This window comes from Prionailurus viverrinus, chromosome B3, assembly GCF_022837055.1.
Source record: "Prionailurus viverrinus isolate Anna chromosome B3, UM_Priviv_1.0, whole genome shotgun sequence".
NCBI classification, from domain to species: Eukaryota; Metazoa; Chordata; class Mammalia; order Carnivora; family Felidae; genus Prionailurus; species Prionailurus viverrinus.
The window spans coordinates 30,137,613-30,151,795 of NC_062566.1; the positions used below are offsets into that span (position 1 = coordinate 30,137,613).

Below are 14,183 nucleotides of genomic sequence, written 5' to 3' on the forward strand. Positions count from 1 at the left end.
GTTTTATTCTGGTGATTTGCGTTAATTCAGTTGGTAAGATTTGCCTATCGTTGGTCATCTGCCATGAAGGAAAAAAAATGAACCCATTCTAACAGTTCGCTGGATACTAGAACTCAGAAAACTTAATTTACATCGAGCCAAAATGACATAAGCAACACCTGGAATTCTGGAAAGTACAAGAGTGAAGCCTGCACTGTAGGAACACCTTATGTAACAACCTGTTCGTCAAAACTACCAATCCATTCTGAAGGTCAGTAAAAAAACCATTTCCTCCTTAAAATATCAGCCGGTATGAAAAAAAGACAACTGCTGGGTAGTCTGAGTTTCTCTGACTGGATATATAATTCATATGCTGTGTCTTACCATGTTGAAATAAAGCTTGAAAAAAATGCAAAATGAGTTATTTCCTGACAACGGTAAAATTATGAACTATTTTTTACAAATTCGGAAAAGAGCCTGGGGGCTACTCTGGAGAACCACGATGAGGGAAAAGGCACACCCAAAAGCTTGCAGTCTGGTGACCTCTAGTCATACTATAATTACTAAAAGAGATCATTAGAGAACTTGTAATAGTCTTCTTTCCTCAAAAAAGAAACTGGAAACCTAGCTCAAAATGTTCAGTGACATGGTAAAGAGAAAGCGGAGCCCAAATAGCATTGTCTTACTAAGAGGAAGGAAGTGGGTAAGAGAGGCCCACACGGGCAGGAGGGGGGAATCCCTGACATTGTTTAGAATTTCCAGCGTGTGGTGATAATAAAAAGCAAATTATTTTTAGTCAGTCTTATTATTGTATTTTTATTTATTTATTAAAGTTTATTTACTGATTTTGAGAGAGAGAGAGAGAGAGAGCACAAGTGGGGGAGGAGCAGAGAGAGAGAAAGAGAGAGAGAGAGAGAGAGAGAGAATCCCAAGCAGGTTCCATGCTGTCAGTGCAGAGCCTGACGTGGGGTTTGATCTCAGGAACCATGAGACCATGACCTGAGCTGAAATCAAGAGTTGGACGCTTAACCAACTGAGCACCCAGGTGCCCCAATTTTATTATTGTTTTTAAATGCCCTAGAGGAACTGCAAATCCTTCCTGCCTGTATCCTGAGGCCAACCACACCCATGACCTTAACCCTTGATACAACCCATCTAACAGGAAGGTTTAATTTCTACATTTTTCTCTATTCTAGAAGTTCTGCGCAAGATCTTTACCGACAAATTGATGATAGATTGACCTACAAGCCAGAAACAACGGCCAAGAGAATTTTGATTGCTTAAGCCTTTAAACCTCACATGTCCAGGCAGTAAACAAACAGTCCAAATGACGTAGCAATGATGTGAAAGCAGACCCACCAAAACAAGTTGCTAAACCATGGGGAAGAATATCTCTACTTGAGGGATTGAATTAATTCTTCTTGAAAATTTTTTGATACACTAGTAATATTATTCACATAGTAGATGCTGGAGAGACTGTAGTGAGCACTTTATATTCTTCTGCCTTTGTCAAGTTTATAGTCTAGCAGGGAGAACAATTTAAAATTCAATAAACTATGGAACTGCAATAATTATAGAAGTACAGGAAGCTATGATGGAAGCGTGTGGCAAGACTCCACAGTGTTGTTCAAACTCTGTAAGCCCAATCCATACTGAGAAATATATTTACATTGTAACCCTGCCCCCCGTATCTATAGCAAAATAATATACACACACAAACTCATGCACAGACACATCCATATATAATTAAACCTGGACATTTTTCATGAAACAGTATTTGTCCTGAAAATGTGTGGCAAACTCTGATATTTTCTATTTCATTTTTATTTTCCCAGCCTCAACCACAAGATTGATTTTAGGATCCTTCTATGGGTTTTGACCCAAAGATGGAAAAACACAGACTGATGGCATTTTTAAGTCAGCTGCATCATTTGCTAAAGGTACAAATTCCTGAACCCCACCTAAAGCTATTGAATTAGAATCCATGGAAAATGGATCCCAGAAAGCCGCATTTTAGCGGCTCTCCAGATAATTCTTAGGCATTTTAAAGTTTGAGAACCCTTGGTATCATTTAATCTCAAATCTCAATGATGAGGAGTTATTCAGGCACTGAGAGGGTAGACAAATGTTAGTGCCAGAAGCCACGGTAGATACAAAGACCAAGTGGGCAAGCGGGAGCATGCTGTGTTTAAGGAAGTTCAAAGGAACAAGAGTCCAGGGCACTTGGGAAGGCAACGAGCATGGAGAAGTAGGCATGCGTGGCTCATTCTGCAAGTTCTCTCTTCTAGTCTGTTCCATAATCCCTCAAGAATAATTAAAAGGAAGGAAATTTTGACACATGCCACAACATGGATGAACTCTGAGGAGAGCTAGACACAAACAGACAAATACTGTGTGAGTCCACTCGTATGAAGTACCTAGGGCAGTCACATCCCAGAGACAGAAAGGAGAATGGTGGATGCCAGGGGCTGAAGGAGGGAGGAATGGAGAATTATTGTTTAATGGGTACACGGTTTCAGTTTTACGAGGTGAAAAGAGTTCTGGAGGTTGGCTGTGCAACAATGTGAATGTAACACTACTTCACTGTATACTTAAAAATGACAAAAATGGTACATTTATGTGTATTTTACCATAATTTAAAAAAAGAATACACGAGTCCAAGAGTCCTAAGCTGATATCTGATCCTCACTAGTGTTCGACTTCTTTCCCAATGATACCGAATTCCCCTCAGTTCTAGAAGCAATGGCAACCATTCCCTTTTAGGCAATCAAGACACTAGAATCATAAACCCTTCTTCCTTTTTTTTTTTTTAAAGCTTGTAAAAACTTTCTAAGTTGGAGAATGAAAGGAGAGAGAGAGAGAGTGGAGAGAAGAATCGATTACAACTTGACCTTGTGATGAAGAGCAGAGCCCTGTAACCATCTCAGCGGAAGAGATGAAACTAATGGAACACTATAATTTTTGGCTAAAGATCATAAACTGCTTCCTGTGGGTCACAAATATTTACTTATCCTCAACAAATATTTTTGCTTATGAAGCTTTTCTTCATGAAGGAAAATTTTGCGTAATGCCCAAATTAACACGTATTCTCATTTTGGGGTGCCACGACTCAGTGGTTCCCAAATCTAGCATTGAGTTACACATCAGAGTACTCTGAGGAACCTTAAAAATTTACAGAACCCTGGCTCCACTCCAACTCTACTGGAGAAGATTACCCAGCAGGTTCCAGCAGTGAACCAGTGACGAGGTCATTTTAAAGCTTCCAAGGATATTTTTATGTGTAGCCTATTTGGGAAAAATCACTCAAAGAAAAGACAGTTAGGAGAATGGCTGCCTGAGCACATGCACTTACCTCCCTCCACCCTCTCAAAATCTCTTTGAAATTAATGAACATAAAAGTATGAAAATACCCATAGCAGTACTAGAAAACCAGGAAGAGTTCCATCAGTAGACCAGAACACTAAGGAATTTCTGGAAGATACAAAGCAGATGGAATCAGTAAAACCCCAAATTGCTAAAGAGCCTGAAATGAACAGGATCATTTACATTGTAAGTGTTGCCGGCAGAACCTCAGAATATTCCATAGATCAGAGGCAGCAAGTGTTGGCAGCAGATGTGGGTCAGGTGTCCAGTAATTACTGAAGGCTTTGGTAATAATTTTCCAGCATCTTACTCTCAAGAGTAGCTGACTTGTGAACTGTCCCCGGGTTGAACATGACAAGAGAGGAAAGGCAGTGTTCTGGGTAAAGTCTGGCGGCCAAGAGGAAAAAGGAGCCCCCATTTCCAGAAGGCGAGTTTCTTGTGCACATCCTAAAAGAAAGTCCAACTGGGTAGACCTCCTCCTTCCCCCCTACCCTACATCCTCTGCAGGAAGAGATCCCGTACTCATAATTTTCATGCACACTTTTTTTTTAACCACTGCTGACAAAACAAGTCCACAGACTCATTTGTTAACATGAACTGCCATCACAAAAGCATAGAAATAAAGAAACAAAAGAAAGCAAGCATTTTTATTTGGAGAACAAATACAGGGTTAACTCCAAGGGGAATACAGTAAATTCTAGAAATCAAGGGAAACTTTCTCTCATCCATAAAATAAGAATAAGCCATTAGAAAAGGAAAAATACAATCAGAGTACTTAGAAATTAAGACCATGAGAGCCAAGAAAAACAAATCAACCAGACAAACAGCACCTCAGAAGAAGAGGTGAATGACGGAATGAACATATCTGAAGAATGAATTAGGTACAACGGATCCCCTTGATCAAGCACAGAATATGACTCTCAGGGTGATCATCATAAACAACTTCGGCAGGCCCCGCCAGGGTTCCGTGGGCTGGAGGAGGGCCCAGGCGTGGAGGGAGAAAGAATAGGCAAGGATCACACTGCAGGTCTAGAGAGGGCAGACCTAGTGAGCCCACCCTAAGCCTTCTGGATCAACTTTGCCCGGCTTGTGTCCTCTACCTGGAACGTCCAAGTACCCTTCACTTTACCAAGGCCTATTTTCACTTAGGCCTGGGTCCCGGTACCACGTGCCTCTGGGAAGGCTTTCTTCACTTCCCATCCTCAGGCTGATTTTACATTTTCGAATATCCCCACAGATCAGCACAGCTAAGTTTAACTTTCTATATAATAACCTATTTGTGTCTCTGTCTTCCTCAGTTTTGAGGGATATTTGAAAAAAAATTTTTAACGTTTATTTATTTTTGAGAGAGAGAGAGAGACAGAGGATGAGCCGGGGTGGGGCAGAGACAGAGAGGGAGACACAGAATCCGAAGCAGGCTCCAGGCTCTGAGCTGTCAGCACAGAGTCCGACGCGGGGCTCGAACTCACGAACCGTGAGATCATGACCTGAGCCAAGGTCGAACGCCCAACTGACTGAGCCACCCAGGCGCCCTGAGGGATATTTTAACCAAAAACACTGGTATTATTCAGCTACAGAGACATGGATACATGTCAGTTGTCCTCTCAATATATCTTGCATGCCTACTGGTAGCACTGGATGCACTTCTAATAGCTGAAGAAAAATAACAGAAAGGGTTCTGTACACACAGCATTAAAGTACCTATTCGTCCCATGTTGCAATTCTCTGAATTCAATAGGATGCCATCACATTTTGCGACTTTCTGAATTTCCACCAGGTTCCTAACTGTTTATGCAAACGGACCTCTACGAATCCAGTAATTTGGTCAAAAACTAGGAAGCCCTACCACATAACAATCAATATGTTTTTGTCTCCCTGAAATGGATATACAATTGGATACTTTCATTTACTGAATATCATCTGTGAGTTTTCCGGAGGGAGTCATAAAAGGTACTGACTTTCAGCTTTTCACCGCTGTCTCTACTCTTACTGACCTCTGCTACTCCTGGGCTACTAAGTCTAAAACCAGGCAACTCTATTATGCCAGGACTATGGCAGGGCACTGGGGCCCTGAAACGACAGTTATCAGTACAGATCATGTGATGGCCCAGGTATCTGAGATATCTTGAGTAAAGCTAACAGAAGTGATTTCAAGGCTTGCACTCTCTGATTTTTCCCCCAGCAGATCAAATCTATTCTGTATACCATGTCCTGGACCACAGGCGTCAACAGGAACAGAGCAGAAAATGTACTGAGCCTCAAAAGCAGACGAGCTGGAAGCACTAAAGGAAGGTTAAGGGCTGTGCCTATGTAGAAACGTAAGAAAACAATTAGTAAGAAAATGAAAGCACTGAAATCGTTGACTCACCTCTAGCTCAATTTCTTGGGAAATCATGCTTTTTAAAGAAACTTAAAAGAGAGGGAGAAGGACAGTGAAGAATATGGCATTGGTTATCTTTAATTGCCCTTACAAAGCAAATATTCCTTAAAAACAATGTGGTAATGACCGCGGGATTTATTGTATATGTGACAGAGAAAATTTTTCTCTGGAATTTTTCTCCGTAAGGCACAAAAGATAATTGATTTGGGGGATATGAAAATTAGAGGTCCAACTTACAAAGTAGTATATTGACCCAATAGGTGTATTATCAAGTAGCATAGTTTTCCCCAGCTCATGGAAAAACCTACCATGGCTGAAATAAAACTAAAAATGATTTTTAAAAAGAAAGATATTAATCTCATTAGTCATATCTTTATTTTGCTGAGTGGGTAAAACTCTTTTCCAGATTGGGAAGAAAATTCCCTAAATAGAAGTAATTCAAGCCAACTCTCTATAGTCAGGAGTTCAGAAGTTCAAGTATCCTGGGGACTTGGGAAGGTCAGAGCCCCTATATACCCAGATTTATATCTCTCTTTAAATTACTCCCCATAACCAAGGCAAGAAGCAAAAGTAATAAGTTCCACCATAAGCTGGGGGAATCTAAAGGTTTCCAGCACCTTAAACAATGAATATGGTAAGAATGAGAAACTATCTTCTCACAATAGTTGCTAATGGTCTTTAGGTAGAAATTCCCCAAAGAAAATTAAGTGTCCCTTCCACTGCTATTGAAAAGAAACCCTACCTCCCCAATAAGACCACGGGAACACATTCAACACAAACTGGAAAAAATATGAAAAGTCAGAAAACTTCAATATTTTTTCCACAGAAGAGAAGAAGAGAGACAGAAGAAGGGTATTTGAAATAACGCCTCTGTGCAAAGTTAACCCTCTGGATTTAATCTCTAACCTTTAGAGATACGGTACAGAGATATGGGGTTAACCCTTAGGTCTGATAGGGGAGGAAACAGATGCCAACAAAACCGCACAAAAACTAGAGTCCTTTTTAAAAATGTTTATTTATTTATGTAAGTAAGCTCTATGCCCAACGTGAGGCTCAAATTCACTACCCTGAGATCGAAAGTCAATGCTCTACTGACTGAGCCAGCCAGGTGTCCCTACACTGGTTCTTAATAGTCAGAAGCACAGACCTTGAGCTCAGGAAGAGATGTGCTCTAAACTCTTACACTTACTTCTTACCCTCTTATAAAAGATGGTTCAAAGAATAGCCCCGAGGTAAAAGTAGAGAACAGAGAGGCAGTCATAAAGCATAGTTCAAACTGACTGGCTGGGGGAAGGAGGAGGAGGAAAGGATTAGGGAAGGAGAAGAGGTCCTTCCTTTTGCATCAAAAAGTCTGCCTATCTCAGCGCCAGTTCTGAAATCTTCCACATTGACACTGAATGAGACAGCATCACAATGTGAGGATGATAGGCTTCAAATCTTTGGAAAACAAAATGTATGCATGTGTATACTCTAATATACAGTCTCTTAGCAGCATTCGTTCTAAGTAGGGATAACAAGATAGAAGTTACGGCCTAATTAGCAAGAGGCTCAGTGACACAGCCTGAAATATTACATCCCAATTGCTTAGTAGCTATACGGAGTGTAGATGACAATTTATGGAAGAAATTCTAATTCAACTGAGCGGTGCAGGAAGTGTCAAACAAAGGACAGCAAAATATATGTTGAAATTTCCACATACACATTTTACGAAAGAGCAACTCTACAGTATAATTAAATAAAAAGCACAGGCTATGCTAATGTCATCATCCTAGCATTAGAGTCTCTAATCCTCACCAGAGCTTTGTTTTTCCACCAAGAACTTTGTCATATGGCCCTGTCGTTTTCAAATGTAAGATCTTCCATGACAAGAAAATTTTCCAAGGTACTTATAATCCTCCTTTAAAGCACTAGAACCCACACAATCAGGTTATTAATAAATGACAAATAGGCAGTTTCCACTTACGTAGATATATTGTTGAAGCTGAGAAACAGACGTTGGAGGCTGGGCAAATTATCCACATCTCTCTAGAAGGAAACAGAAAGCAAAAATTTATCAGCTGGAAGAAAAAAAAATATTATCAACGTCTTCTGGCTCGGCTGTTGAAATATGTAGTCATTGCTGTTTACTGCAACCTTGCTAGACCATTGATTTCCACTGGACACCGAGCTCCATTCTTCCCCACTGCAGATTAAATGGGAGGGTTTCACTACATCCGCAGAGCAAGCTGCACCACTCGCAAGGTAAAAAGCACTGAGAACAGGGAGAGATGCCGCTAGCCTCTTTAAGCATGCTTTTGGGAAAGAAGCCAAAATGCTACTTCAGCATTTCAACTGTAGCACAAATATAGTATGATCAAACATTTGTTAAAAATCACTTTTAAAAGGAAGCTGTTCAAATGTTTTAAATTTTAAATTTATGCAGTTAGCTTTCCCAACAGTACCGAGAATTTCAAAGCCATTTCCCTCACTATTCTCAATCCTTTGGAAATAGACCAGTTACAAATGAACCAAGATGCTGACAATCTCCCCATAAAACTAAAAGCAGATCACAGTGAGTGTCACTGAAGGGCAATTTCCAACCTAAGCAAACAACAGACGTTACAATTGGAAATCTACCCCGTTCTGTTTGGGTACAGCACCCCAAAGCAAACTATGGCTGTTTAAACGTGGTTTTATCCTTACCAAATATTGAAATGTTTTGGCTCAAATGATTTTTTTAAAAATCACAAAATAAGTACAAAGCCATCTAATTTCATCAAATGGAAAGACACAAACTTCTTGAAAATCTGACATATGCTGAAGAAATAGAATCTTAAGAAGCAGCTTAGTAATTACCTAGGCTACAACCTCATTAGGCACATGAGAAAAAGTGAACAGTTGGGGTTGTTGCAGAGGGAGGGTGGGGGTGGGATGGAAAGGTGACCCAGGATTACATACTGCCCTTTGAGGCTGAGACAGGACAAGATTGGTTATCTTGACTTCCGTTAAAATTCTACACACTGACACTTCTCTTATAAAATGTATCTCTCTCTCTCGCTCTCTTTTTTCATTTAAAAAGTTTTTTTAAAGACTCACTTTAATTTGCTGGATGATGAGCTAGCTAAAATATCTGCTGTTAATATTAATATGTTAGTATGAAAAGTTGGGACACATTTCTTTCTTCTTTTTTTTGTGTCTGGGACTAATTATTGAAGCATAATTAACATACAGCATTATATTAGTTTCAGGTGTATAATAAATGCTATTAATTTTTAAGGGCAATATCATTTATAATAATTCTAGTTATAGGAGTTTGAATAATGCTAATACAAGTATATACATTGTACATATTACTGTGTCAAATATTTAAACCCAAATCAAAACTTGTTTTACTGCTTCCATAGGTCATTATCTTTCTTCCTCCTTTCTTTCCTTCCTCCCTTTTAAAACTACCATTTCCAAGACCCCAGTAAGAATTAAGACAAGGGAATTAAAATTACAGCAAAGCCTAGCTTTTCCTAAAATGGTTCATTTATTTAAGTTGGCCATATAAAGAAAATATAAAAGTGATGGAATTGTGACAGAGCCACATCTCCCTGGTTTTTGAGAGGGTAGAGGAGAAACGAATCTGGCTTAAGACATTTTCCCACGGGGTTTCCCTTGTGCACCCCTCTCCAACACTTTGTCAACTCTGCAGATCCTAAGCAGTATAAAACAAATACAGCTGCCAGTCATCGGACCATGGGCTATGTGCACCATTCACTTGGCATTCCTATTCTCAGGCCCACCCCTGAAAAGCCTGTTCCATAGGTGTGAATGGTGGTTTTTAGAGTTTTTCAACCATGGCCAAAGATAAGTCTGCAGAAAACAGGACGGCGTCCAAATTCCCCACAGTGGGTTGTAAGCTCTAAATGTTGGCCAACTTCTGGAATCATCTCTACCAGCTTCTTCTCCTGATAATCCCAGAAGTGCCTGGAAGGTAAGTGGAGGAGTGATGGACTAGCGGTTGGTCTCATTTTACTCCGGGGCCCTACTTTCCAAAGAAGTGGTAGCTTTCTTCCTACCTGGTCTCTACAAGTAGGGAGTCATAGCCAAACTGAAAGCCCTCTCTGTACTCTCAGGGGATCTTTTCTCCCCAATTCTTCCTGAAATCTACCCGAGATATTTATGGGCACCAACATTGTTTGTTGACATCTAACCAGGAGAAAGTGAGAAACAGAAGCCTGGCTCTCCTTTAAATCAAGGCGCCTTAAAAAAAAAAATACACTTGTCACTTTTAGCTCCGGTCTACCACCTTCAGAGACTGTAGACACCTTCCAAGACATAAGTTTTTGCTATTAAAATATAAATTCAAATGATATCAGGCTATAATTTGTGAGACAGGTTTTTAAAAGTTTACTTGATTAAATTATAATGTTTTGTATTTATCGTCATTTATGAAACCAAATTTTAGGAGAAGTCTTTATCAAATTTTAGCCGTCATTAGCCGTCATTACCTGATAGAGCTATAAAAAGATATTCACAACAGATTGAAAAACGAAAACTCAGAATTTAGCTACATATCCCTATAACCAGTTTAGTTGATAGCCCTTCCAGAACTTTAAAAAGCAAAACGATTACCCGCAATCATTTTTGTTGTTCCAGGTTTCATTTCTACAAGAAAATTACAGCTTTTAATTTTGCTAGCAACTCTGAGACATACTTTGTAAGGCATAGACAAAAAGAAAACATATTTATCATATTAATTATCTGTGTGTGAGTTATTTACAGAAGACTAACAAACAAAAAAGACTTGTTGACAGCTACTGGAAGATGGCTCCTCTAATATGAGAGAGGAAACAAAGATGGAAACACCTAAGATCCAGGAAGGGGATTCACCATTGGAGGCAGGCAAAAAGAACTCCAAGGGTGGCATCTCGTGCTTTAAAACCAAGGTCCAATGTTCAAATCTCATCTTTCTTTGCCAGACAATCCCAACCTATTACATCATAAATCCATCAATATGAATCAAGCCCCTTCACTGACAGATGCACCTTTAAACCGGACCCCCAAGAAATCTCAAAAATAAATATCCTGCCTTTGCCCTTGAAGACGTGACTAAGACTATGTCAAGGTAGTGAGCTTTTCTTGCCGGTAAGTAACAACCTCACCTTCTCTTTACTAACAGGTTATTCCAATGGTATTTTGGGAGGCCAACATTTGACAATCTACTTATCAAAAAATATATAATTATTTTGGAATAATGGGGAAAGGAGAAGTGGAGGGCTAAAGCTAATGTAAGAAAGCCAAATCTTCGTAACTTGAAGGAAAAGTCAGCACGTTTATTGAATTGTACAGTGTTAAACCCTCCCAACAGTTCTTTTCTGAAGGTAAATTTTCACAGGCGGAGAAACTACTGCAAGGAAGCAACCTGAGAAGAGGAAGATGAAATAAAATATTTACATATAAGGTAATATTTGTATTTCATGTGTAGTTTAGTCTGCTCATAGTCTCAAATTTACTATATTTAACAAAACACAATTCTAAGATTACATTCAAAACATTTTTTGAAGTAAGATTCAAAGTTGGGGCGTCTGAGTGGCTCAGTCGGTTAAGCATCTGGCCAGATCATGATCTTGCGGTTAGTGAGTTCAAGCCCCGCACTGGGCTCTGTGCTGACAGCTCAGGGCCTGGAGCCTACTGCTGATTCTGTGTCTCCCTCTCTCTACCCCTTCCCTGCTCGTGCTCTCTCTCTCTCTCTCTCTCTCTCTCTCTTTCTAAGAATAAATAAACATTAAAAAAAATTGAAGTAAGATTCAAGGTAATTTTCTGTATTTTAAAAGTATAATCCTTTAAAAGTTAGACAAACAAAATTACTACAGATTATTGAGGGGATTATAATTTTTTATTTTTCAAAAGAATAGAGACTTGCCATTTGAGAAAGATGCTTGTCCGAGTCAGCTCAGACACTATTTTCCATATTCCTAAACTTCACGAAAGAACTAAATGATTCAGCAATCTCACCATGTGTAGAACATCTATTACTGGAGCTATTTTTAGAGCAGTTTCCTGCAGAGGAGTAAGGAAGAAAGGTGAAGAGATGAAGGCTTTGGCATGCACCAAGTAGGACAAAGAGGACTAAAAAAATCACAGCTACTCTCATTTTGTTACCTATTCTGTCATAAGTAAAAATAAAAATAAATATATAGGGGTAATTATTTTCATTTTGAGAACTGAAAAGAGATTTATTAACAAAGCAATGAAGAAGTTCAAAAAGCACTCCCTTTTATAAAAAGATTTATTAATTCCAAACTAACTACTAGCTACAGCCATCCCTTTTGACACAGACACATATTCCATGAGAAATTATATGTAAGCCATCATATCAACAAGTCCAATCGTATATTTAAATGCCTATTTTAAAAAGTCTATTTTCTGGTTCTATTACCCAAAGGCATTAATATATATATCTGCCTTTTATATTTTTTACCACCCTTTATATGGTCATACACAGACACTCTCTCTCTCTCTCTCTCTCTCTCTCTCTCTCTCTCTCTCTCTCTCAACTAGCTGCAAGCTGTTCTTCCAGTCTGATTTTTTTCAGCACACGATTTAATTCCCATAGGGAAAGAGGTGGGATGGTGGAGTGGGGGACTAAAAACCCAACTAGTAAGCAGGCCACTGATACTCTGACTATGAAGACTTCCAGTATTTATAATCTAGGAGAGCTAGAGTTAATAGCAACGAGGGAAAAGAAAAGACCTCAATTTCATTATCATAGGCCTTTCCTCACTTGAATTTGTAGTTTTCTATCACGTACATGATCTAACAAGACCCCTCATAACAAATGATCCCTGGCATTCATGCCCTTAACACTCCTGGCAACACCCTCTGGAAAGACACAAACTCAACTCAGGCTTATAGCATTCTATCCCAACTAACGTATGGGAAAAAAATTAGCATGAGCAAGAGTCAGCAGAAACTTCAGGCAGCAAATGTAGAACTGCTCAAAAATTAAGAAAATATAGTAACTGGATAAAGACTAGGAAAGATCTATGTTTAAAATTATTAGAGAAATAAAAGAAACCAAAACATGAAAAAACATGTTTAATAAGGTACTCTGGACATTTATGAAAAAATTCATGTAGAACTCCTAGAAACAAAAAATTATGGTCATTATGGTCAGTAGATGGGCTGAAAATAGACTAGATAAGACTGGGGAGAGAGTTATTTAACTGGCAGATAGCACTAAATAAATAAAAAGAATACAGAAATGTAGCAGAGAGAAAAAGGAATGATAGAACATTTTATTTATTTATTTATTTTTAGATTTTTAAAAAAATGTTTATTTTTGAGAGAGAGACAGAGTGCGAGCGGGGGAGGAGCAGAGAGAGGGGGAGACACAGAATCCGAAGCAGACTCCAGGCTTCAAGCTGTCAGCACAGAGCCCAACGTGGGGCTTGAACTCACGAACTGCGAGATCATGACCTGAGCTGAAGTTGGACCCTCAACCAACTGAGCCACCCAGGTGCCCCAGGAATGATAGAAATTTTATGACACAAAGGATAGAATATGAAGGTCCACACTATATCTAGTAGGTGTTTAAGAAGTAGAAAGAGAGAAAATGGAAGGGGTCAATATTTGAGAATATAAAGACTCAGTATGTTCCCATAATTAATGAAAGATATGCATCTGCAGATTCAGAAACACAAATATTAGGTATGCTAGTAAAATTACCATATTTGGTCAAATCTAAGGTATCATCTTAAGTTTATTTTATGTAATACCTGATGAAACAAACTTACGATTAACCAATAACAAAATATCACTTAGAATTTTTATTTCATTGTTGCTGAAAGAGCTCTTTTAGATTTATTTAACCATATTTTTAGCCAAATATAATTCTTATGCATACATAAAAATTAAGCAAAATGAATCTATTAAATTAATGAACTCCAAAATATCTCCATTTAGCATAGAGTTAGTGTAGTTCTGGCATAATAATATACAAATAGACGGAATAAAAGAGAAGGTCCACAAAAAGACTCATGTGATTATAATTCAATTTCAACAAGGACACATCAATTAATGAGTAAAGGGTGTAGAGCAAATAGATATCCCTATATCGGAAAAATTAACCATGACCCCTACCTCACACCATACATAAAATGTAATTAAAGAAGTGTCAAGACCCCCAAGTGAAAGGTAAAACGATAAACTTTCTGGAAGAAGGCAGAGGAGAACATATCCATGATACCAGGATAGACAAAGACTTCTTGTTCAGGGCAAAAAAGGCACCAATTATAAAATAAAACAAATTGGTAAACTGTACATCACTAAAATGTAAAGCTTCTACATATCAAAAACGTTACTAAGAAAGCAAAAAGGCAAACCATGCAAAAAAGCCACCCAATGCATATGCCAAAGGACCTGAAGCTAGAACATAGATCTACTACACCTCAATGATAAAAGGATAAACAACCTAATTTTTTAATAGGCAAAA

General features: G+C 38.7%; 1 protein-coding gene across 4 annotated transcripts in view; it reads right to left on the minus strand.

Moving 5' to 3' along the window:
- Positions 1-14,183, minus strand: part of LRRC49 (leucine rich repeat containing 49) — a 149,730-nt gene that overhangs the window by 94,368 nt on the left and 41,179 nt on the right. For all 4 annotated transcript variants that reach the window (XM_047863213.1, XM_047863214.1, XM_047863216.1 and 1 more), the window contains one exon: positions 7,686-7,747. In XM_047863213.1, coding sequence (XP_047719169.1) covers positions 7,686-7,747 — 62 coding nt within the window. The remainder of the gene's footprint in view (positions 1-7,685; positions 7,748-14,183) is intronic.